This window comes from Hemicordylus capensis, chromosome 9, assembly GCF_027244095.1.
Source record: "Hemicordylus capensis ecotype Gifberg chromosome 9, rHemCap1.1.pri, whole genome shotgun sequence".
NCBI classification, from domain to species: Eukaryota; Metazoa; Chordata; class Lepidosauria; order Squamata; family Cordylidae; genus Hemicordylus; species Hemicordylus capensis.
This window is the reverse complement of record NC_069665.1, coordinates 21,678,908-21,704,125: the sequence shown is the minus strand read 5'-3', so window position 1 is coordinate 21,704,125 and position 25,218 is coordinate 21,678,908. Positions and strand designations below refer to the sequence as shown.

General features: G+C 45.7%; 1 protein-coding gene across 2 annotated transcripts; it reads left to right on the top strand.

Moving 5' to 3' along the window:
• The first annotated feature begins 125 nt into the window (after window positions 1-125).
• On the top strand, window positions 126-23,636 carry SHCBP1 (SHC binding and spindle associated 1). 2 transcript variants are annotated; one of them, XM_053270469.1, is made up of 13 exons: window positions 126-490; window positions 1,678-1,854; window positions 3,573-3,685; window positions 5,832-6,040; window positions 7,280-7,372; window positions 10,425-10,658; window positions 11,142-11,310; window positions 13,282-13,402; window positions 15,583-15,714; window positions 18,169-18,287; window positions 19,211-19,297; window positions 21,524-21,665; window positions 23,147-23,636. In XM_053270469.1, exons 1-13 carry the CDS (start codon window positions 235-237, stop codon window positions 23,449-23,451), a joined length of 2,157 nt encoding a protein of 718 aa, XP_053126444.1. In that variant the 5' UTR covers window positions 126-234; the 3' UTR covers window positions 23,452-23,636. The 2 variants fall into 2 exon arrangements, with proteins under 2 accessions (XP_053126444.1, XP_053126442.1); XM_053270467.1 differs by having other exon boundaries at window positions 3,570-3,685.
• Window positions 23,637-25,218: the final 1,582 nt, after the last annotated feature.

The window sequence follows — 25,218 nt, the reverse complement described above, 5'->3', positions numbered from 1 at the left end:
GCGGGGCTGTCTCAACGTTCTACGAAACCCCCTGCCCGCCGTCCGATTGGCTCCCGCGACGTTCCGTGTCCACCCAGGGCACCAATCAGAGTTCTCCCGTGCCATACGTAAGGGGAGCGAGGCGCGCCGCCCGGGAAGGTTTGAAATTTGTAACGGAGGCTTGACGGGTGGAGTTGGCAGCCGGGAGGAGGCAAGGCGGACGGCGGACACCCAGCCGGGTCTCGGGCAGCGGGGATGGCCGAGCAGGAGCCCGAATCGGCAGCGCCGCCGCTGAGGGAAGGGACAACGGCAGCAGCAGCAGCAGCGACTGCGCTAATAATGGCTCCAGAGCCCGCCGCGGAAGTGGGTGAGATCAGCCCGCCAGAGGCGGAGGAGGAACGGACAGAAGTGGTGGGGATGGAGATCGATGGCCGGGCAGAGGAGCCCTCGCAGCCTGGGTCAGCCACCGGCAGCTCTGAGCCAGCAGAAGTCGTCGAAGTCCCTCCACTCGGTAAGCCCAGTGTTTTTATTGATCTGTCTCTTGCCCCACTTGTACGCCGCCTTTCCTCACGACATCCCAAGGCGGTTCACAGTCTGCGGAAACCGATAAGATCTGAGGAAATTAAAGCCAATAGAAACAGTAAATGGGATTTCTCAACTCCCATCATCCCTGGTGACTATGGTCAGCTGCTTTGAGAGGGGATGATAGGAGTTGTAGTCCAATGGCATTTGGGGGCCCAAGGCTGAGAACCCCTGCTGTAACTAATTCTGTGAATGAATGAGGTTTTCATTGTACAAAATGTGTGAACTTATTGTACCAAGAAAACCACAGGGCTCTGTGGTCGCCAGGGGTCGAAATCGACTTGACAGCACACTTTACCTTACCAAGCCAGAGGTTGCTGAGTTCAACCTGAGTCCCCATATCTTGCTTGACTACAACTCCCATCAGCCCCACCTTTGGGCATTGGGGCTGGGGCTGATAGGGGCTGTAGTCCAACATCATCTGGGGACTCAATTTTGGGAACTCCTATGAAGTTGGAAGCCGGTCTCTTTCTTTTTTTCTTTTTTTGGCGTAACTGGCGTGAATGTGATGAAACTGACCAGTGTTCAACCTGCTGTTTGTTATTTATTTATTTAAAATATTTATACCCTGCGTCTGCAGTGCAATACTGCTCAGGGCAGCTCCTAAAATTGGTTAAACAGATAAAACAGAACAATATCAAATAAAAACTGCAGTTTTTCTGTATGTTTCTGTGTCGGACAGTAAAAATGCATAACGATATACAGAGAGTGCAGCGAGTATGTATTCCCTGCGTAAGAATAAATCCAGAAATAAACCACTTTAATTTGGGAGCTGAGTGCACACCCCATGTTTGATGTTGTGTGTTGGATGAAAGCAAGGTTGGAGGCAGGGAACTTGATCATCAATCAAGTCCCAGTTAGGTAGGATTCTGCCCTACCTGGATTCCGAACAAGGTAGGTGGGAAAATCTTCTTACCCAGCTTGGGTCTGACTATCAAGCTCCTCGCCTCCGACCTTGGCTTTATCCAACATATGACTGAAAATGGGGAGTGTGTCCCATTTTCAGGTAGGAGGTTTCTCCTTCCCTACCGCTGACTATGTGGCCTGCACTGCGATCTGCAGGAATGAGCCTTTTATTCAAATAACTGGCTGGATTCTTCTTCTCCCTAACTTAAGAGGACAAAGAAAGTGATGGGCAATGCTGTGGCTGCCATGATGACAGGAGTTGTAGCAAGTCAGGAACCGTGTTGCAAAGGCTCGTGCCGGAGAGAAATGGATCGTTCCCAGACACCTTCCAGACGGACAACCTTCTGTTTTATGAGAGATTCAAGACCTACCAGGACTTCATGTTGGGTGAGTGGTCTCTCGACTTCTACAAATATGTTCTCCAGATCAGTGTCGGGAACAGAGGAAGCTGCTTTATACTGAGTCAGACCATTGGTCCATCTAGTTCAGTATTGTTGACCCAAACTGACAGCGGCTTCTCCATCTAGTTCAGTATTGTTGACCCAGACTGGCAGCGGCAGGAGTCTCTCCCAGCCCTATCTTGGAAATGCTGCCAGGGAGGGAACTTGGAATTCTCTGCGTGCAAGCAGGCAGGTGATCTTTCCAGAGTGGCCTCCTCCCCTAAGGGGAAGATCTTACAATGCTCACACATGTAGTCTCCCATTCAAATTCAAACAAGGATGAACCCTGCTTAGCCAATGGGGTAATTCATGCTTGCTACCAAATGACTTCCTTATGATCAGCGCTGTTGCTCCTGCAGCTCAGGGGATATAGAATCTATCACCCATGTTATTCTTTATTGCCAGTTTTATAAGGACGCTCGCACCAAATTTATTGCTCCTATTTTAGTCATTTATCCTGGGCACACAGACAAGTTTTATTTGGAAATTATGCTGGCCAATTTTAAACCTGTAATTTCAGACAATGTGGCAAAGTTCTGTTTTGTGGCGTCAAAGCTCTGTAAAGACTGTATTAGTAATTTGAACAGTTTGTGATTTTGTAAACTTTGAAATTCCTTGAATTTTCTTAATGCTGTTAATTGTTGTTGGTTGTTAATCTGGTCTGCGACTGCAGTAAACTTACTACTACTACTACTACTACTACTACTACACCACTTGCTACCACAAGACGAGCTCTCCTCCCACTCTGGAGTGTTGCTTCAGACTTACCTGTTAACTCAGTTTCAATTTTTGATTTTACATTATTAGCAGATTTTATTTGCAGGTAGTCATCAGAACAAAGTCACTGGAATAAACCCAATAAACAATTTACAAAAGCACCAAAAATTTACAAAAATCTACAAAAGCACCAAAAATCAGCACAGAGACCCAGATCAAAACAAAAAAAGTTGAATTTTTTGTGTATCTTTTAGCCAGCACTTTCACTACCTCGTTCAAGGGTCAGCAACCTTTCAGAAATAGTGTTTTCAGATGTCTTCCGTTCATTCACTCTAACTTAGTTTTGTGTGCTGGTAATGCATTTTAATGTAGAAGGTCTCTCTGTACATAATTAAACTACTGTATGTAAAGTAAATAATGTTTTTAAAATGCATAACAAGCTTTCCAGTGTAGTGTGATCTGGTGTAATTCACTGGTATGTTTCAGTTGACTCTCTGTCTTGTGGGAGTTTTCCATTTTAAAAATAAAATTGTCCAGGCTAATCTTGGTTCCTGGACAAGCAGAATTTCTGAGGAAACTCTCAGTAACAATGTCCATTCCTAAATATAGACATGGAGAAATTCCAGTGCCTCTTTTTGGACACAGGGGGAAAAGACGATCTGGCCCAGAAGAATCTGGGCTGCTGCTAAATTCAGTGGTGCAACCTCCGCTCAGGAATCAAAATCATTTTGTGCACTACTCTTGACCCGGTTCCTTAACGCAGCCCAGTAACCATGGAGCCCTTTCTATGTTGTAATGGCGATGCCTGTGCTGTACACGGTCCTAATTTCAGCATCTGCTCTCTACTTGCTTTCTGTTTTATCGGCTCATGGAGGCGTGTGGGCTGTCGACAGTCTCTTTCCATGCGGATATGTGCGTGATGCATGTTCTCAATTTGACTCTTAGCAGACTGCAAGGCCTCGGAGGTGAGAGAATTCACAGCGGACTACTTGGAGAAGGTCCTTGAACCATCAGGGTGGCGGGCAGTTTGGCACACCAACGTGTTTGAGGTGCTGGTAGAGGTAAATGCTCTTGCGTTCTGAATGAATGCATCTTTATTTCGGTCATTGACCAGTATTGACATGGAAACTTTGGTCTCTCTCTGGATATAACAACAACAACGGCTATAGAAATAATAATAATAATTCGATTTCTATACCGCCCTTCCAAAAATGGCTCAGGGCAGTTTACACAGAGAAATAATAAATAAATAAGATGGATCCCTGTCCCCAAAGGGCTCACAATCTAAAAGAAATGCAAGATAGACACCAGCAACGGTCACTGGAGGTCCTGTGCTGGGGGTGGATAGGGCCAGTTACTCTCCCCCTGCTAAATAAAGAGAATCACCGCATTAAAAGGTGCCTCTTTGCCCAGTTAGCAGGGGAGATCCCTATGTGTGTTGATCCTGAATGTCACAATTCAGGGGGAAAGTTTGGGCTGGAAAGGGGATGCTTCATCCCTCCCACCACTTCTTGCTCCCCTCGCCACCCCCAATGCATCATGTATATGTCCAGAACCAAAAGACCACCACCACCAGTGTGTTCTCTAATTTTTCCCCATCTGTGTGCAGAATGAGTTTTGTTCTGGGCGGCAGTATCAAGGCACTGTGTGTGCACATGCATTCAGAATGGGACCTCTGCGATTCAGCCTGAGCAGGATCTAAAATTAACTCAGCGGATATTAAAAAAAAGTGTGAACATGCTCACACCTTAGAGGGAACACTGACAACCACCGGATATCTAATGCTAGCCCAACTCGTTTGGCGGCTACTTGGGAACGGGCCTTCTCCGTTGCTGTCCCTGGATTTTGGAATGCACTCCCTGTTGAAATAAGAGCCTCCCCATCTCTGGTAACTTTTAAAAAGGCACTGAAGACACATTTACTCACCCAGGCTTTAAATTAGATTTATAGTTTAAAAAAATTAATGCTGGGTTTTAAATGTGTTTAATGTGTTAAAATGATTTTAATTGATGATTTGATGTGTTGAAATGATTTTAATTGATGATTTGATGTGTTAAAATGATTTTAATTGTAAAGTGGTTAGAGATGTAAGATAGGAACATAGGTTTGGGGCGTTATAGAAATATTTCAAATAAATAAATTTGGCTGCCTGTAGCAATTGCCCCACCTTGCCTCACGGAAGGGCTGCCCGTGGGGAGGTGATTTTATCTATCACATTTCTAGCCCACTCTTCCTCCAAGGAGCCCTGAGTCATGGTTATCCTCACAAGAACTCTGTGAGGTAGGTTAGGCTGAGAGATAAGAGACTGGCTCAATCACCTAGTGAGTTTCATGGCTAAACGGGGGTTCGAACTCAGGTCTCCCGAGTCCTAGTTCAGTACTCAGCTACAATAAATTGTAGCTGGGAATGATGGGAGTTCTAGCTCAGCAACATCTGGAGGAACCCTGGTTGGGAACCACTGGTCTAAGCCCTCGGTGGGCTATTGCCCCATCTTGTGGCAGAAAGTTCCAAAAGCTAACTTTCTTTTGTGGGCTGACATACTTCCTTTTTGTCCTGAACCTATTGCTGGACAATCTCCTTAAGAGATTGAGTAATAGCACTTATGACTACTAATTAATTACTACAATGAATACAGTGATGTTCCAAAAGGGGTGACAAACAGAAAGGAGAAATGTCTGTCACACCTTGGGTTTGGGGCTAGAATTTTGACCCACGATGACACAATGTCGCAAGCCCAATGTAGAAACCCCTCACCTCTTGCCTCTGAGAAGCCCGCAGCCTTGTGATGGGCTGACCTCTGTGGGGAAAGAGGACGTTGGACTGGATGGGCCTCGGGCCTGATCCAGCAGGGCTGTTCTTCGGTCCTCGTCTTCCTGAGCTCCCAAGTGGAGGCCTCTCCCTCAAATAGCAAGGGGCCTTTGCTATGCTCTTGAGCAGGGTTTCTCAACGTGTGGGTCCCCAGATGTAATTGGACTTCAGCTCCCATAATTCCCAACCAAAGGCCACTGGCGCTGAGGATTATGGGAGTTGAAGTCCAATAACATCTGGGGACCCACACGTTGAGAAACTCTGCCCTTGAGGAAGGCGAAAGCCACAATGCATCGGGCCTCTCTGGGTTCTTTCCAGGTCTTGACCACCTTTCTTTGCGGTGTCACCTTCTTCCTCCTCCTCTAGTCTCCCTGAAAGCAATGCCTTGCTCCCTCCCAGGTTGCCGATGTGGAATGCTCGACTCTGAAAGCCGTGGTGCGCCTTGCGGAGCCCTTCTTGTGTGAGACCCAGGGGGGTACCTTCACTCCGGAGTGCATACAAGAACTCTTGGAACTGAAGGAGCGTCGGCTGCCGTTGCAGGAGTTGTGGGTGGTGTTTGACGAATCGGGAGAGTTTGACCAGACAGCGCTTGCCCTTGAGCATGTCAGGTACTGTGCCAGCTTACCGCCAGTGGAGGTGGGCAGGAGGTATTGGCCAGTGCCTGAACTAGGTGCATTGACCTTTCAGGTCCCATTGTGAGCTCCACCTTGGGATGCAGAAGCTTCTGGCTCCTAGAGGCTGCTGCTTTGATTCCTCCTCCTTAATTGGCCTTAGAAGCATCATAGGGACACAGAAAGATGCCTTATACGGAGTCAGACCATTGGTCCATCTAGCTCAGTATTGTCTTCACAGACTGGCAGTGGCTTCTCTTAGTTTGCAGGCAGGAGTCTCTCTCAGCCCTGTCTTGAAGATGCTGCCAGAGAGGGAACTTGGACCCTTCTTGGACCCTTCTGCACGCAAGCATGCAGGTATTCTTCCCAGAGCAGCCCCATCCCCTAAGGGGAATCTCTTACAGTGCCCACATGTGGTCTTCTGTTCATATGCAAACCAGGGTGGACCCTGCTTAGCAAAGGGGATCATGCATGCTTGATCCACAAGACTAGCTCTCCTTTCCCCCAGATGAGGTCTCACCTGAGGAGCAGACCTCTCAGGAGAACTGGTCTTATGGTAGCAAACATGAATTGCTAAGCAGGGTCCGCCTTGGTTTGCATTTGGCTAGGAGACCATATGTGAGCAGTGCAAGATAGTCCCTTAGGAGATGGAGCTGCTCTGGGAAGACCATCAGAAGGTTCCAAGTTCCCTCCCTGGCAGTATCTCCAAGATAGGGCTGAGAGAGATTCCTGCCTGCAACCTTGGAGAAGCCGCTGCCAGTCTGTGAAGACAATACTGAGCTAGATGGACCTATGGTCTGACTCAGTATATGGCAGCTTCCTTTGTTCCTAAGATGTGGTGACGGCCAACAGCCTGGATGGCTTTAAGAGGCGTTTAGATAAATTCATGGAGGACAGGTCTATCGATGACTACTAGTCTGAGGGCTATAGGTCACCTCCAGCCTCAGAGGCATGATGCCTCTCAATACCAGTTGCAGGAGAGCAACAGCAGAAGAGAGGACATGCACATACCTCTTGCCTGTGGGCTTCCTAGAGGCATCTGGTGGGCCACTGTGTGAAACAGGATGTTGGACTAGATGGGCCTTGGGCCTAATCCAGCAGGGCTGTTCTTACATTCTTATGATCTAGACGGACCAATGGTCTAACTCAGTAGAAGGCAGTGTCCTCCACTCGGCTGTAAAACTCTACTGCAAATCTCTTGGATGACTGCTCCTTAAATTGCTCTTCGTCTTACAGGTTTTTCTACAAGCACATTTGGCGGAGCTGGGATGAAGAGGATGACGATGACTTTGATTACTTCGTCCGATGCGTTGAGCCTCGGCTCAGACTGTGAGTGCTCTTCTAAAACAGGTCGGATTCCTGGAATTGAACCTGAGCGGACAGTTTCTGCTCTAGAATACATCTCATTGTCTTTGTGGCAGTGATTTGATGCTTAGCCAGTATGCTGGATCGGAATGTTCCATTGCTCGGAAGCAAAGTGCCACAAAGTCCAGCGTTTGTGAGGGAGATGGAAGTTGTCGGTTTGGCTGTGTTTAAAAAGTCATGGAGGAGGTGACTGAGATGGGGTCCTGAGAGACAGAGACTCAAGGCAAGGATGCTGAAAGAAGGGTGCAGAATGCAGAGCAGGCAAGAGCCTGCAAATGAGGAATCTGAAGGAAGCGTATTTGGAGAATGAGGCTTGAAGAAACAGGCATCGGAGATGGGGAATATGGGCAATTCTCCAAGGCATAAGTGAGAATGAGCTTGAAAAAAGCTTCTTGGTGCTTAAAATGAGATGGATTTATGCTATGGGGAAAAGAGGTGTACAGGGCGGCTTGTCAAGAGACAAGGGACCTAAAGGAAGTGGAACAAATCAGGGAAATATAGGATGCTGGGGAGACGGAGAAAAAGTAGAATTGGATCAGATTTACACAGAAGGCCTCTGGACAGGAGTGGGGCTGTATGCTATTGGCAGTCAGGGAAGCACTGGTGGGTTGGAAACTGAAGATGTGTACCCTGATAAAGGACTTGGGCCAGTTGTGGCTTGTACTATTACTGCAGCATCATGAGCTGGAAACTCTAAAAAGGATGGGAAACGTAGTTCAATGGCAGAGCATCTGCTTTGCCTGCAAAAGGTCCCCGGTTCCGTCCCTGGCAGCATCTCCAGGTAGGGCTGGGAGAGACTCCTGCCTGGATCCTTGGAGAGCTGCTGCCAGTCAGTGTTGACAGTACTGAGCTAGATGGACCAATAGTCTGACTCCATATAAGGCAGCTTTCTCCTGTATTTACCTGAATCCAGGACAAGTTTCTCCCCCATGTTTTTTAATATTAGAAATTGGTAGCTTGTCTTAAATTCAGAGTCTCGTTCTTTTTGAGTCAATGGAGATATAGCCTGTATCTAACCTCTACTTTTTAAGGGGGTTGTTTTAAATTCAGAAGCCACTTTATGGCACAGCAGGGAAGTCACTTGCCTAGGGAGCAAGAGGTTGCTGGTTCAAATCCCCGCTGGTATGTTTCCCAGACTATGGGAAACACCTCTATCGGGCAGCAGCAATATACGAAGATGCTGAAAGGCATCATCTCATACTGCGCAGGAGGAGGCCATGGTAAACCCCTCCTGTATTCTACCAAAGGCAACCACAGGGCTCTGTGGTCACCAGGAGCTGACATCGACTCGATGGCACAACTTTACTTTTTACTTTAATTCAGAGTCTTCTATTTGGGTAGATACAGGTATGCTCCCATGCCAAGGTCCAAAGCAGTGAGAGGGGGGGAAATTGCATTATTTGAACAAACTAGCTGGTTGGGTTTTTTGTTGTTGCAGATTCCATTGTCGTCTGCATGCAAAGCATATGCTCAGCTCTGGGCTACAGCCCCATCCACTTTTCCCTACTAAGTCAAACCCTATAATAAAAAGCTCTCCCCCCCGCCCCCACCGCCACTAGTTAGGAATTTCTTTTGGTTGGAAACATCTTGTAGAAGGAGAGATGTCATGGAGGAAAGAGTGGAGATGTTAACTTTTTCCCATGCAAGGCCTCTAGATGGCACTGCAGAATTGATGGTAGAATTTCATAGACCAGAAACATTTTGAATTCTAGCTTAATATAGCTAGAATCAACTCAGATGTTGGGAGTTCCTCTGTAATGAACATATTCGTAGCTGGATTTTGTTTCCCTTCCCCATTTTATTTGAAAAGTCCATCTTAAAAGTTAGCCCTGCTGCCTGTTTCAACCCCTAGCCAGCGTGGTGTAGTGGTTAGAGTGCTGGACTAGGACTGGGGAGACCCGAGTTCAAATCTCCATTCAGCCATGAAACTGGCTGGGTGACTCTGGGCCAGTCACTTCTCTCTCAGCCTAGCCTACTTCACAGGGTTGTTGTGAAAGGGAAACTCAAGTATGTACCACTCTGGGCTCCTTGGAGGAAGAGCGGGATATAAATGTAATAATAATAATAATAATAATAAAATAGCTAACCACTCTACCGTTGGGTAACTATGAGATTTAGATATCTACTACTGCTACTTATATATTGTACTTATATATTGTTCAGCAGACCTTCTCAAGAGGCTTACACTGAAACATAAATAACAAACAACATCAGTGAACCTTTGGCCATGTTTTGTGTTCTCCTATTAAAATATTTGAGTTTTGCAGAATTAAGAGCCTTGCTTAAATTGCACAAATATGCAATTTCTGCTAAGTGGAACCATTATATATGGATAAGAGAAGGAAGACCATGGAATGACATTTTAGTAAATAATTGGCAAACGTTGACTAAAAGAGTGAGACACAATCATGCATCAATAATACTTAAGTGTTTCGATTTGCTTTGAATTGTATTGTCCACTTTGTTGACTGCCCCCACACCTCAAGAATAGGCTCTGCTGGATCAGACAAATGGGCTGTTTAGCCCAACTTCCTGCTTGCCACAGGAGCCCCCCAGAGGGCCTTGGGAAGCCTCCAAGCAAAGTATTAAGTCAACAGCCCTCTCCTGCGGTCGCTTCCTAGCAATTGGGTTTCTGTGGTATACTGCCACTGAATATGGAGGCTCCTTTTAACTGTCATGGCTATAGCTGTTGTTAAACCCACCTTCCAGAAATCTGTGGAACACCATCTGGCCATCGCTGTATCTTGTGGCAGGGAGTTCCACAAACTCATGATATGTTGTGTGCAGAAGTGCTTTTCTTTTGCTTGTCCTGACTGTTAAAAATCCATTTCATTTGGGGATCCAGAGTCCTAGTGATTCTGGGTACACAATTCTTCCTAACTTGGAATATTGCATCTGGAACTAATTTTGATAACTGAAACTTAATTTGGGCTTCTTCGATGTATGGCTCAGACCTATTCGGGGTGCACAGATTGCTCTGCCCTTCTCCCAACAGCCCCTTAACTCTGAATTTCAGGTACTATGACATAATTGAAGATCGCGTCCCCTTCACACTTGTTGCAAACTACCACAGCCTTCTCTCCCAGTGCGAGGAGCAATACCGCATGTTTCTAGACCTCAGGAACAGTCTCTCGTGCACCGATTCAGACTCGGAAGCCGAAAACATCTCCATGGTGGAAGGGATGAAACTCTATGACGGGCTGGAGCATCTGAAGCAAAAGCTGAAGCTTATTGAAAATCCCCTCTTAAGGTAAAGCAAATGCAGAATGGATCAATGGGCTTGAGTGGGGTATGTCACTTTTTATTTTATTTATTTTAAATGCAGTGCAAAATGCTGCTGGGGGAGGGAGTTCTTGGCTGAATCTGGCTCCAGTGCAATGGATGTGTGCCTGCCTGGTATTGCACTTCTCTCTGGTATCTTGACTATGGGAGATTTCTCTTCCTATCTTAACTACAGCCAGGACTTACCTGTTTGGCCTTGACCAGCTCAGTGGTAGAGCATCTGCTTTCTATGCAGCAAGTCCCAGGTTCAATCCATGGCAGCATCTCCAGGTAGGGCTGGGAGAGACTCCTGCCTGCAACCTTGGAGGAAGCTGCAGCTAGTCAGTGTAGACAATACTGAGCTAGATGGTTCAAGGGTCTGACTTGGTATAATGCAGCATCCTATGATCTCTGTGCAACCTATTTGCTTTAGGAAGTTGGAGACTGATGAGTGCATTTATTCTCCTTGTAGGTACGTGTTTGGCTATCAAAAGCACGCTGGCTTCCAAGCCAAGGGAGCCCGCCCGTCTGGGACCACCATCACTCACGTTGTGTCTGCTACCATGATGTCAAGCCTGTTGCAGTGTCTGTTCAGGGACAAACTGTCCCCAGAGTCTTGCAACAAAGAAATAGAAATCCAGGTATGCTTGCCGAAAACGGAGCGAGGCCTTCACTTCACAGCATCTACTGTCCTTAATCCGCGAGGTTTTCCGTCTAGGCCAGGGATTCTCAAACTTGGGTCTTCAGGTGTTATTGGACTTCAACTCCCATAATCCCCAGCCTCAGTGGCCTTTGCTTGAGGATTATGGGAGCTGAAGTCCAATAACACCTGAGGACCCAAGTTTGAGAATCCCTGGCCTAGGCAATTGGCCAGCACTCCTCACTGCTCTTGGCATATAGGGGACCAGAGGTGAAACAGGCATATATGCCAGTACAAATTTTGCCCATGGATTGATTTTATTTGGAAAGAGTCCAATATGGAGTATCTCCGTTGGGATGACAACTTGGAGGCTTAGTCAAAGTTGAGATTCACTAAAAAAGGTTGCTCACAGTTGCGCTTGTAACATGAAAGACCTCTCATTTTGAGAACGAGGAGAGGGCTGCCGTTCAGCTGCAGAGCCACGGTTTACTTGCAAAAGGCCCCAGGTTCGTTCTTGGTTGTCTCCAAGGTTCTTGCATTGTATTGCTGGGAAAGATCTCTTCCTGTGGAGAGCTGTTGCTGGTCAAGGCAGAAAAGACTGGGTTGGATGGACCAGTGGTCTGATACATTCTACTGTATTTACCTGAATCCAAGACCAAGTTTTCCCTAAGTTCTTTTGGTGTTAGAAATCAGGAGGTCATCTTAAATTCAGAGTCCTCTTCTGTGAATATAGGTATAATCTGTATTTAATGTCTCTTTTTAAGAGGCTTATCTTAAATTCAGAGTTGTCTTATATTCAGGTAAATATGGTAATGCTGCTGCCTAAGTTCATATGAGTAACTCTTGGGAACCCCTACTGTGTGTTTGGGGGATGGGTGGGGAGGGCCATATTTCTGGGGAAAGGACCACCAGTTCACGGTTAAAGACACGCTTTGTGTGCATAAGGTCCTGGGTTCAGTTCCTGCCACCTCCAATTGTAGCAGGGCCGGAAATCTATGCCTTCTATCGAGTCAGACCATTGGTCCATCTCGCTCAGTATTGTCTTCACAGACTGGCAGCGGCTTCTCCAAGGTTGCAGGCAGGAGTCTCTCTCAGCCCTATCTTGGAGATGCTGCCAGGGAGGGAACTTGGAACCTTCTGCCTGCAGTGCTCTTCCCAGAGCAATCCCGTCCCCTGAAGGGAATATCTTACAGTGTTCACATGTTAACTATTCAAATGCAACCAGGGCAGACCCTGTTTAGCAAAGGAGACAAGTTTTATTTTGCACAAAGTCATACTTCCCGCATACCCACAGATACCAAGTTTCCATACACTGTTCTGCTCTGAAATTAGCTGAATGCACTACCTTTTACCACGGAATAGCTGGGGGAAAGGTTTAATCCCCTTATTCTTTTTTTAGAAGAAATTCTGAATCTAATTAATTTTAATTCACATTTTAATTCTTGTTCTCAGCAGATTTTTAATACTCAATCATCAGATCAATAATTCAAAAATGACATGCCCAAGAGAAGCAAATCTTACTTCTGTTCAAATTTACTGTATGTCACTATTCAATAAAATAATGTTTGAAGTCAAAATACTAGAAATTTCAAACTGTCCTTTTACTTCCCTTTTGCAAGCAGATTAGTAAAAAAATTCTATTACATATAGAAAAGTTCAAGAAATCAAATACATGCAATCTATGCGGAATGACTTTGCTTGGTTGGTGATGGGCCTCACTTACTCGTGACTACTACCTGAGCCTCCGGAAGGTTGCTGCCTGTCAGAGCAGACCATAATGAACCAGAGAGATCACTGGCCTCAACGGAATACAGCAAATTCATGTGTTCCTCTGTGTTTACTTCCATCGTAGAGTTTTCTAGGGCCATGTTTGGGTGCATACGCTCTGTAACCATGATGTCCTCGAACTGAAACAGAGGAAAAGTACTGCTTCTTTCCCCTATAACTGACTTTATCAATCTTCTCTCCCCAGTTCCACAGTGACCCACTGTCTGCTATGACTGCTAGTCATGAAGGGGACAGAATCGTGATCTGTCCTGGTCACTACATTGTTGAGGGCGTCTTATACATTGCAGACTCAGTTGAACTAGAAGGTAAGAGCTACACTTCCACTGTATGAAGTGTCTATTTCCCTATCACATGCACATCTGAGACTGTATCTACCTGAGCCCTAAAATCCTCATCACAGGTACTGCTATTTGGTCTGTTATGGACACAGGTCTGGCTCACAGGTATAGGGACAGAGCCTTTTTTGTGGTAGCACCCTACCTTTGGAAGTCGCTACTTAAGCTCTGAATGGCCCCTATGCTTATGATTTCTAAATGGACTCTTAATAACACATCTGTTATGGCTGTCTTTTAACTGTATTTCACCTTTTGATGCTAATTCAGGAGTAGGCAAACTTAGCTCTCTAGCGGTTGCTGAACTACAACACCCATCATCCCCAGTCACTATTTGTGGCTGGAGATGATGGGAGTTGACTCTCCAGCTGTTGCTGAACTACAAGGTTGCATACCCTCTGCTAGTTCATTTTCTCTGTCTCAATCAGTGCTGATCTTGCTGCTTTTTCATTTCTGATTAACTTCCACATCTTGCCCTTATACATCATTTCTGTTATGTTAATCAGCAATAAATTGGCACCTGGTTTTTATTAAATGCATTCTTCCAGGATCCAAAATATATGGAGTCTCCCCCTGCCACACTCTCACACAGTCCTATAACTTTTAAAGAGACCGTTGTTTTGGCCATTGGTGGTGTTTTCTTTTCAGGAGCATTGGAAGCTTCTTGGGGCAGAGACCCGTAGTCTGGTATACTGTGAAGCAGTGGGGCTGTTGTTCAGTGACAGAACACCTGTTCTGCCTGTCCCGAAAAGCTACCACAGTCTTTTGTGTCGTCACTGCATTACTCTCTCAATGCCACTTCCACTGTAGGCTGCTCTGCTCTTGTTAAAGTTTGCCAGAAGTACTTTGGGACCATTGTTCGACTGTTGCTAGAACAGACGATGTCACGGCAGGGGAGGTGTTGAGGTGCAGAGGCGACTGATGTTTCCGTGTGGATCTATCTTGTCAAAACTTCTTAACAGAGAGAAAGCGGAGGGTTTCATTTCCTGCTGCTTCAGCCCTGTTTCCCTCTCCTTTCTCTCGTTTTTGTTTTTTGTGATGCTTTCCTTTTTCTTTCCACCTCTCGCATGTTGTTGATTTATACAGATATGCATGCTGGTGAGCAGGTACCCCGGCAGGATAAAGGGTCTCGATAAACTTCTTTATCAGTAGAATGAGATGGTTTGGGAACTTGGGCTGCTGTGTGTTCTTTAAAATGACAAATCGTCTCCCCTTGGAGGGGTCCGGCAGACGTTAGCAAGGAAATTAAAGCACCTTAGACTAGGCATAGCTATGAGCTTTTAAGGCACAAATGTCAACTTCCCGTCTATTCATGGGGCTGGCGCCACAATGGAACAAGGACCAGGAAATGTTATTGCTTGTCGTTTGAAAAAGTGTTTTTTCCTTTTGAATGCAATGAAGGCTACGGAACACAAAAGGACCAGGCAACATTTTAACAAGGTGGACCGTTAATAATGTTGGATGTGCTCTATGTGTGAAACTACTTTGGCCCTCCAGTTCTTGGACTACAGCTCCCATCATCCAAGACCATGGTGACTAGGTGTGATGGGAGTTGTAGTCCAAAACCAGCTGGAGGCCCAAGATTGTGCAGCCCTGACTTAAAGACTACCTTGACTGAAAGACTTAAAGGGCTATTCAGAAGTGCCTTCATGGGTGCTTGAAGCTCTTATCTCCAGTAATCCTTACAACCCTGTAAAGAAGGTAGCTCAGTGTTACCATTGCACAGGGATGCACAGAAAGTTCACAGAGGATTTATTGAACAAAGCAGGTATTCAATATCCCAACTTGTTTTGTATTGTAAAGCTACTGTTTGGGGAAAGTGTGTTTGCAGAGTGTAAAATGCAGTCCCTGCTGAATAATACGAAATAGTATTGTAAGAGGGTCTCTGCCGTTCCTAGCAACAATGTTTTTCTCGTGCCCAGTTCGGAGACAAATGGCTCCAGATCATCAGAATAATCCGCTGCACAGGCTGGCTGTGTGAGCAACTGGTTAGCTGGAACTTGGTGGAAGAATCGGGCAGTCTCTCTGTGTTTCTGAATAAGCATGTGTTGAAAAGGAACCCTCAAGGGGGTTCCGCTAGCTCCTGAGCTGTAGTAACCTATCAACATATATTCTCCCCCTCCTCCCGCCAACTTCTGAAACTTTCTCTACAGGCTACGGTCTGCCAGACGACATTGTGATAGAAAAGCGAGGGAAAGGGGACGCTTTTGTTGAGTGCACCGGAGCAGATGTGAAAATCTCCAGCATGAAACTGGTTCAGCATGATGCGGTAGAGGGCATCTTAAGTAAGTGCCTAAAGCTTCTGAGCTTAACAAGTCAAATGATGCTCACGGGCAAGGAATGGCCTAGGCCAGAGGTTCCTGGCTGGTGGTCCTCCAGATATTCCTGAACTACAACTCCCATTATTCCCAGCTGCAGTTTAGTGTGGCTGGGGATGATGGGAGTTGTAGTTCAGGAATATCTGGAGGACCATAGTTTGGGGAAAATAGCAGCCTACAACACATAGTTCATGAGCTACATTTGGTATGTTGGATCAAATTTCTCCAGTCTCCATCCCCTTCATCTCACTTCCCCGCCCTTATTTTTTTTGTTCCTTATCTCCCTACTTATCTGACCAAGAAATTTAGGACTGAGAAGAGGAAATACTTTTTCACACTACGTAAAATCAACGTACGGAATTCTCTGCCACAAGATGTGGTGACAGCCAACAGCGTGGATGGCTTGAAGAGGAGCTTAGAGAAATTCATGGAGGCCAGGTCCATCAATGGCTACTAATCTGCGGGCTATAGGCCATCGCCAGCCTCAGAGGCAAAATGCCTCTAAATACCAGTTGCAGGGGAGCAGCGATAGGAGAGAGGGCATGCACATACCTCTTGCCTGTGGGCTTCCCTGAGGCATCTGGTGGGCCACTGTGTGAAGCAGGATGCTGGACTAGATGGGCCTTGAGCTTGATCCAGCAGGGCTGTTCTTATGACTTGACAACTGAACTTCAGTTCCGTAGAGACCCAAAACTGTGATAGGCATAATTTAGCTATTAGTTACTAATACAGTCTATTTTCCTCCTAGGAGCCAATATCTCTTCCCCAAAACTTAAACTTCTCCCCTAATTTTTTATTACAACTTCTCCATCTTGATTTGTTGGTAGATTGTGAGAAATCCTAAACCGAGGCTGTATCTGCTAGAACAGACTAACATGTACTCTTCTGACACCTGATAGCAAATGCTTCTCTCCTGTTTTTATTGCAATTGGGAACTTACCCCTTCTCTCTCCCTCTCCCTCAACTTGAATTTGACAATAATTTTGTGGCTGTGCCCTTCTGTCTTCTGGAGTAGGTGATAATTAACACTTCATCATTGAGAGGTAGATTTGAATAACAAATGTTACATGTGCTAGCAAGACTATTTCAGCACTTTATATGTGAAAATATATTCACACCAAAATGGGTGGGGGTGTGTGTGCTTGGGCCACTGTCGGAGAGAAGTTACTATTTGTACATCCCTAAAAGATTCGAAAGAGTAACTTTTTCTTCGGCTCTCTCACAATGTTGTCCTCTACAAATGGGTTGTCCTCTACAGATGGTTAAGGTAGAGATAGGCATTGTGAGGTCTGAAGACCGGATCCAGCCTTTCAAGTTTTCCTGCCTGTTCCCCAGCCTTGATTTATCATTCCAAGAACCTTCCTCTCCTTCCCTCCGCAAAACATACGTTAAGTTTTTATTTAGAAGGCTTTCGATCTAGCAAATCCAGCCGGATTCCAGCAATTAAAACGACAACATGTGATACCAAAGCGTCAGTAAAACAGCAGAGAAAGTGATAAATGGAAATCTGGTATCAAGAGCTGGTATATCTTTGTGGCTAAGAGGCTGAGTTGTGATTTGGGACTTCCCTGGCCCACTCTGGACTTTGCCACGAGTTCAAATGGTGACCTTAGGCAAACAACTCTGTTTCAGCCTTCTCCCACCTGCAATCCGAAGTAATGATACTTTCTTACCTTACAAGGATGTTGTAAAGTAAAATACATTTGAAGTGCTTTCACTCTGTAGAGTGGTATAAACAAATAATAAATCAATACTGGTTTTTTTTAAATTAATCAGCTGCTTTTTAAAGTCAAAAGCATGTTAATTACAAAAAGTTTATCAAAAATGATCCTCCCCCAAACATCTAACTGGATGGTGAAGTAAATGGTGGTAAAGGTTCCCTGCTAACCGAACAAAGAAACAAATTTTAAAGTGTTGATTCTCTCAAATTTATCAGTGGGGGGCAACAGGCCCTATCCAACCCCAGCACAGCATCTCTCCAGTGGCTGTTGCTGGTGTCTATCTTACGTTTGTTTTTAGATTGTGAGCCCTTTGGGGACAGAGGTCCGTATGTATGTATGTATGTAAACTGCTTTGGGAACGTATGTTGGAAAGCAACAAAAAAATTCGCCGTAGTAGTATTCACTCTATCCCAGGAGATCAGTCCTCTCCTTAATGACACTTGGCTGCTTAGTTGCGGCTTATTTATTTATGATGGAAGCCTTTGACCTGAACTGATCTTAAAAGCCCAAAAGTGACCCCTCTCTGATTTTTGAAAAGAATGATTCTGAAAACATCTCCGGATGCTGTTTTTTAGACCTGAAACAATGCAGCTATTTTTTTATTTTTTTTGCTTGACCCCTAGGGTGATCTTGAGCTAATAACCTTTTGAATCTTGAATATGGATGTACCAATCCAGGGCGCCATGTTTTTTTTTTTTAGGCGTTCACCAAGGGAAGACTACAATGGAGAACTGCGTGTTGCAGTGCGAGACGACAGGAGTTGCGGTCCGAGCATCTGCTGAGCTTTCAATGAAGAACTCCGACTTGTATGGGGCGAAGGTAAAAGCTGGTAACTCCAATCTCTTAATGGACAGATGCGCTGGGAAGAAGTCCAACTACTTCCACAGTGTTGTGTAGATCAGGGATTCTCAACGTTGGGTCCCCAGATGTTATTGGACTTCAACTCCCAGGATCCCCAACCAAGGCCACTGGGGCTGGGGATTGTGGGAGTTGAAGTCCAATAACATCTGGGGACCCAATGTTGAGAATCCCTGGTGTAGATAACTTAAAAAGCACAACATAGCCACCATACTAGGCTGAATGTTGCAACTTAAATATGTTAAGTGTCTGTATGTTGTCTTCCATGGGTCTGGGTCTGCTGTTTATGATGAGGGGCAGGAACTAAGGGGGATTCCTTGTATCTTGTGTCGGGTAACAAACTGCAAAGCCTGGCCGGGATCGAAGATCTTCAGATGCCTTTACACTGACCTGGGGAGTCTCCTTGGCCCAGAACCAGCTTTTTGGTTCTTTGGATCATAGGAAGATGCCAACTGCTGAGTCAGACCATCGGTCCACTTAGCTCAGTGTAGTCTGCACAGACTGGCAGCGGCTTCTCCAAGGTTTCAGACAGTCTCTCCAGCTCTATATGGAGATGCTAGTAACTGATCCTGGAGCCTTCAATGTGCAATACAGATGTTCTGTCACAACTATAGCCCCATCTCCAAACAAGAGTTAGCACAGCAAACTCTTAAAGGTAGGATGCTGCCGGCTGAGTCAGACCTATAGCTCAATGTTGTTGACACTGGCTGGCAGCGACTCTCCAAAGTTTCAGGCAGTTTCTTCCAGCCCTACCCGGAGATGCTAGGGGTTGAACCTGGGACCTTCTGCGTGCAAGATAGATGCTTGACCAGTGAGCTAGACCTATGGTGATATCTGCTTACGGATACACACACACACACAACTTGGGTTCCTCTTAATTCCAGGGCGCTGGCATCGAAATTTATCCAGGGAGCACATGTACCTTGATGGGCAACGGCATCCACCATTGCAAAGAGGGGATCCTGATCAAAGTGAGTTCCAGCTTGGTTGCAGAGCATCCCTTCATAGAAGCATCGTGCTCCAAATGGAATACGGTGCAGTACGTTTTAATTGTAACAAAGATGCTTGCTTCAAACAGGGTGGACCAGGACGGAGCTTGTGTTCTTGGATTTTCTTTCCTGCTGTATCCGAAGGCGCTGGTGTGGCTTATGATGGGTTGCTTTTAAATTTCAATGCGTCTTACAGCTAGAAAAATGGAAGTGTGATCAGTGCATCGTGCCTGCAATCCTGTGTAATTCGATACTGAGGGAGGGGATTTCTTTCTCTTTCTGAACAGCTTTCCTCAACCTTGGTCTGCATTCAGAATGAAGCAGGGTAGCCAGTAACGACTCAAGTCATATAAATGCTGTGAGACTTGGGAAATTATTTGGTTTACTACAAGGGTTGGGTTAGAAAGCTGCCTCAGACTGAGTCAGACCCTTGGTCTACATAACTCAGTATTGTCTACTCAGACCGGCAGCAGCTTCTCCAAGGTTATAGGCAGGAGTCTCTATCCCAGCCTTATCTTGGAGATGCTGCCAGGGAGGGAACTTGGAAGCTTCTGCATGCAGAAGCTCTTCCCAGAGCGGCCCCACCCCCTAAGGGGAATATCTTGCAGTGCTCAAGTGTAGTCCCCCATTCAAATGCAAACCAGGGTGGACCCTTCTTAGCAAAGAGGACAATTCGGGCTGTAGCAAGGTTTCCCAGATGTTGACTACAGCTTCTAGTATCTCCACCTTCAGCAGCCTTTGGTTGGGGATTATGGGAGTTGTGGTCAACACTGAGAATCCCTTTTATGGGCAACACTGGTACCCAGATGGTCTTCGACTGCAACCCATCAGCAGGCCCAGCCACAATAACCAAAGGCTGAGGTGGTTGGTGAGGGTTACATAGGAAGCTGCCATATCCTGAGTCAGACCATTGGCCTATCTAGATTAGTATTGTAAGGAGAGGAGAGCTGGTCTTGTGGTAGCAAGCATGACTTGTCCCCTTAGCTAAGCAGGGTCTGTCCTGGTTGCATATGAAAGGGAGACTAGAAGTGTGAGCACTGGAAGAGATTCCCCTCAGGGGATGGAGCAGAAGGTTTCAAGTTCCCTCCCTGGCTTCTCCAAGATAGGGCTGAGAGAGACCCCTGCCTGCAACCTTGGAGAAGCTGCTGCCAGTCGGTGAAGACAATATTCTGAGCTAGATAGACCAATGGTCTGACTCAGTGTATGGCAGCTTCCTATGTCTTCGCAGACTGGCAGCGGCTTCTCCAAGGTTGCAGTCAGGAATCTCTCTCAGCCCTAACTTGGAGATGCTGCCAGGGAGGGAACTTGGAGCCTTCTGCTCTTCCCAGAGCGGCTCCATCCCCTGAGGGGAATATCTTATAATACTCACACTTCTAGCCTCCCATTCAAATGCAACCAGGGCAGGCCCTGCTTAGCTAAGGGGACAAGTCATGCTTGCTACCACAAGACCAATTCTCCTCTCCCTTGGTGATGGTTGAACATCTGGGCCATACAAATATGACAGGTATTTATATTCTGTTTTTCAACCAAAGTTCCCAAAGCAGTTTACATGGATATAAATAAATAAAATGGCTCCCTGTCCACAAAGGGATCGCCATCTAAAAAAGAAACATGAGGTAGACACCAGCCACTGCCACTGGAGGGATGCTGTGTTGGGGATGGATAGGGCCAGTTGCTCTCCCCCTGCTCAGTAAAGAGACACCACTTTAAAAAGGTGTCGCTTTGCTCACTTAGCAGGGGACTGAAGGCTGGGTACCTCTGGGTTAAAGAATTGGGTCATATTAACTTCATGGAGGAGAGGTCTATCAACAGCTACTAGTCGGAGGCTATAGGCCACCTTCAGTCTCAAAGGCAGGATGCCTCTGAGTACCAGTTGCAGGGGAGTAACAGCGGGAGAGAGGGCATGCCCGCAACTCATACTGTAGACTTCCAGCAGCATCTGATGGGCCACTGTGCGAAACAGGACCCTGGACTAGATGGGCCTTGGGCCTGATCCAGCAGGGATGTTCTTATGTTCTTAACAGAAATATCAGGTTTCCCATGGGCAAAGGACAGGGTTTTCTTCTTGTACAGAGTCTTCCTCTGCCCACGGCATGGCCTCAGGATGGTCTTGGCCTCAGTTTCCCATCTGTAAAATGTGTACATGAGTGACCTCTTTCAGGGCTCTTGAACTTCAGGGTCTCACAATTTATCCGTCTTGGCTTTCAGGACTTCTTGGAAGAGCACTATGAAATTCCCAAGATTACCATGGTGAACAATGTCATCCATAACAACGAGGGGTACGGAGTTGTCTTGGTGAAACCTGCCACCTCTGCTGAGGTCGGAGAAAGCGCTCCAAAAGGCTTGGAAGGTAGAAGGCTTGATTGATGTTTCGAATCCAAACCATGTTCCCTCTAACAGGGATTCCCAGTTGTTGTTCACTACCACTCCCAGCATCCCCAGCTGCAATGGCCTTTGGCTGGGGATTCTGGGAGTTGTAGTCAACATCTGAGAATCCCTGTTAGAGTCAACACCGCTCACGGGCAGCCAAGCACAGGCATCGCTGCCCTAGCCCCGTATGGCTGCTCATGAGAACGGCCTCAGTCTCATCTCGGATTTAATGAGCAACGTCAGGCAGGGATTCTCAAACTTGGGTCCCCAGAGGTTGTGGGACTACGACTCCCATCATACCCAGTCATACTTGCTGGGCTGCTCAACTTCAGCCCTCCTGCAGATATGGGCCTGCAATACCCATAATTCCTGGCTACTGGCCACTGTGGCTGGGGATCATGGGAGTTGTAGTCCAAAACCAGCTTGGGGGCCTAAGTTGAGCAGGCTTGTGCTATAGACACGGTCTCTGTTCTTGATCTAAGACATGCAATTTTAGGTTGCAAAAAACCCTAAAACTGTTCCAACGTAACTCAGTGGAATTACGTAGCCAAATTCTAAAAGTTGGCTCTGGGGATCCAAGTCTGACAAGGTGTTTCCTCTCCATGAAATTAATACAAGGAGACAGAGTTTCCTTAAAAGTTGCAGTTTGTCTTCTGGTGACTTCTAAATGGCTTTGTTCAGTCAATTTTGCAGTCTCACTAGTTGCCCATGTTTTGGCCAAACAATGCTTCAAAATGAGCAAACATTTTTTTTTACACTCTGCCAGTTGCTAGCTATTTGTATTTTTGTTGCAATTGCTGCTGATCAACTCATACTGTTGCTTATGTACAAATCCCTCCATGTAACCCAGCAGAGAACCAAGTGAATCAAGGGTGTTACGTATCTAGTCAGCTGACCTACAATATACAAAACCTTTTCCCACAATGGCATTATCTTTGGGCTTGTCCACCAAATGCACAAAAGGGGTTTTCAGTGTTAATTTAGAAGTATGCAAGCATTTGCGAGAAGTACAGAAAGGCAGCATATAGCTAATAAACAAGTGTGGACCTGCAACAAAATGTTGCAGTATATCCCTGTGTGCATGTTACCTGAGCTGGGGGTTGAGCATGGTGAAAGTTGAGGAATTGCCTGCTCTCTCTTTTTTTTAACCTCTCCCCCTCTTTACACTCCACTGAATTCCATTCGCTATGACCACCTGTCTGTTAACTGCCCCCTGAGCCTGCAAACATTCCACTCCGTTGAGTTACATTGGAGCAGTTTGGGGCTTTTTTGGCCTCTAGGTTTTTTCCTTCAGATTTTTGTGAAGCAGACTTATCTGCAGGTTACTCCAAGTCTGTCGGTACCACCTCCTTGCCTGTGGGTGCTCCGGCTATGCAGCTGTAAGGATATCAACATTTCCAGTTCTTTCAAAAATATATATAAAGAAAATAATAACATAAGGATCTATTTTTTCTGACTTAGAAGAAATAAAGGATACCCAGTCCAATGGTGACACAACAAACACAGTGTGCGAAGGCAAACGGGCAAGTGAAGAATTTGTCCCCTGTGGAACAGACGTCTCCGGGCACATAGAGGGCAATTCCGAAATTGCAACGGAACTTTCTGCTGCATCTCTGAAGAAGAGTCAGCTGCGTAAGAAACGACTGAGTAACCTTGGGATCATGGAGGCAGATGAGAATCTCATGTCTCAGGAAATGTTTGTGTCCATCGTGGGCAACCAGTTCAAGCGAAATGGGAAAGGGAGCTTTGGGACATTCCTTTACTGACTTTTCTAGGAATGGCATTGCAGTAGGAGATCTCTAGTTTGGCTGCGGTCTGGCTTCTTCCAGAAGAACGACAACTGCCTCTGCTTCCACCCTTTCCCTGTACACTTCTTGCTTCGGTGTGATTCTGCCGTATTTATTAACAGCATGGATGTTATGAGTGAAATCTGTATTCCTTGCAGTGGTTTTTTAAACCTCTTTGCAGTCTTTTGACCAGAAGCCCTCTTACTGCTTTCAGCGCATATCCCTTTTTATACAGTATTTAACTTTAATATTGAATGCCCCTTTTTTTAAACAATAAAATCAAAGCCCTAGGCATTAAGCAAAGGACAGGCAGTCAATAATGTTGAGCCATTTTACTTCTTATCCACAACTCAAAGGAATGGTGGTTTCCCTTGTGGTGGTGGAGGTGGTATAGTAAATTGTGTCAAATAAAAAAACTCTTTATATTTGGAGAATGCTTTCCCTTTGTGTTCTGTATGAAAAGCAGAGGGTTCCTTTAACATCTTCCTCTTGAAGTTTTTAAAGGATGTTGCTTAAATGGAGGGAAAGGGGTTTGCTTCGGGCACACCTGTTGGTTGAAGAGGCTATGTGCTAAGTCACTTGGGTTTCCAGTGACAAAGCCAGATTTGTGTTAGGGAGGTAACGTTGTGAGAGCTGTGAACCTGGAAAAAGTACTCTGTTCAAATCTCACCTCCTGCCCGGAAACCAGCCACTATTTCTGGGACCACTTGCCCAGACCTGAATTTGAGGGGGATACTACGTACTTACTAATTGATTAAATGCCGTCAGGTCGGTGTCGACTCTTAGCGACTTAGCTTACTTACTACTACTTATATACCACTTTTTAACAAAGCTTCCAAAGCGGTTTACAAATACTGATCTACCTAACAGGGTGGATGTAATTACTGAAACTGCAGTAGAAATAAGCCCTCTTTAGACATTATGAGCACGCCCGGGCACTCAGTTACAGCAGGAAAAAGCAAGGAGTAAGTCCTTCTTCCCTGCTGTCAATCATGCCCTTGTGCCAAAGATCATGGTTACAGTGCCGTTCGTCTGAAGTACGGCACTGAGAGTGTGATTGCAGCAAATCCGTGAGCTGCAACCTGGATTCAACCAGGTTGATTGTTGGTACAAGGGGCTGTTTGACAGCAGAATGGTGGGATTTCTTCCCTGCTTTTACCTACTGTAACCATGAATGCCTGGGGTGCTCATATCATCGGAAGAGGGCTATAGAAGATCATAATAAAACTGTAAGAGATTGTGTTCAAGAGCAAAGAAGAAAAAGAGGAAAACATTAACACATCAGGCAAAATCCATGCGCTTATGAAGCTGTCTGTTGAAAGTAGTTCCGGGGAGAAAGGAAAAAATTCCAAGCCTTCAGTTAATAAAAAAGGAAACAAGAAAAAAGGAAGATAAAAAGGAAGTCTATTAAAATAGAGAGTTATATCTCCCCAGACTTGATTTTTATACTATATAGCTTCCAGCTCTTTCCAATTCTTCACAAAGAGACAGCTGATTCCAAACAACCCAAAAGTAAATATTTTTAATCCAATTTTTTTAAAAAAATGATTTCAAATAAATAATCCTGCACATTTACGTAGCACTCTGCAGTTGTTTTGTTTTTAAAACCTTGCAATATGCTATATCAATGCTCAGAATTATGGTCTTAATCAAGACGGCCAAGTCTTCAAAACTGCAAAGTGCTATATAAGTACTGAGGATTATAACACTGCCTAGTTTGCAAAGTGCTCTGTAAAAGCTCCGGAT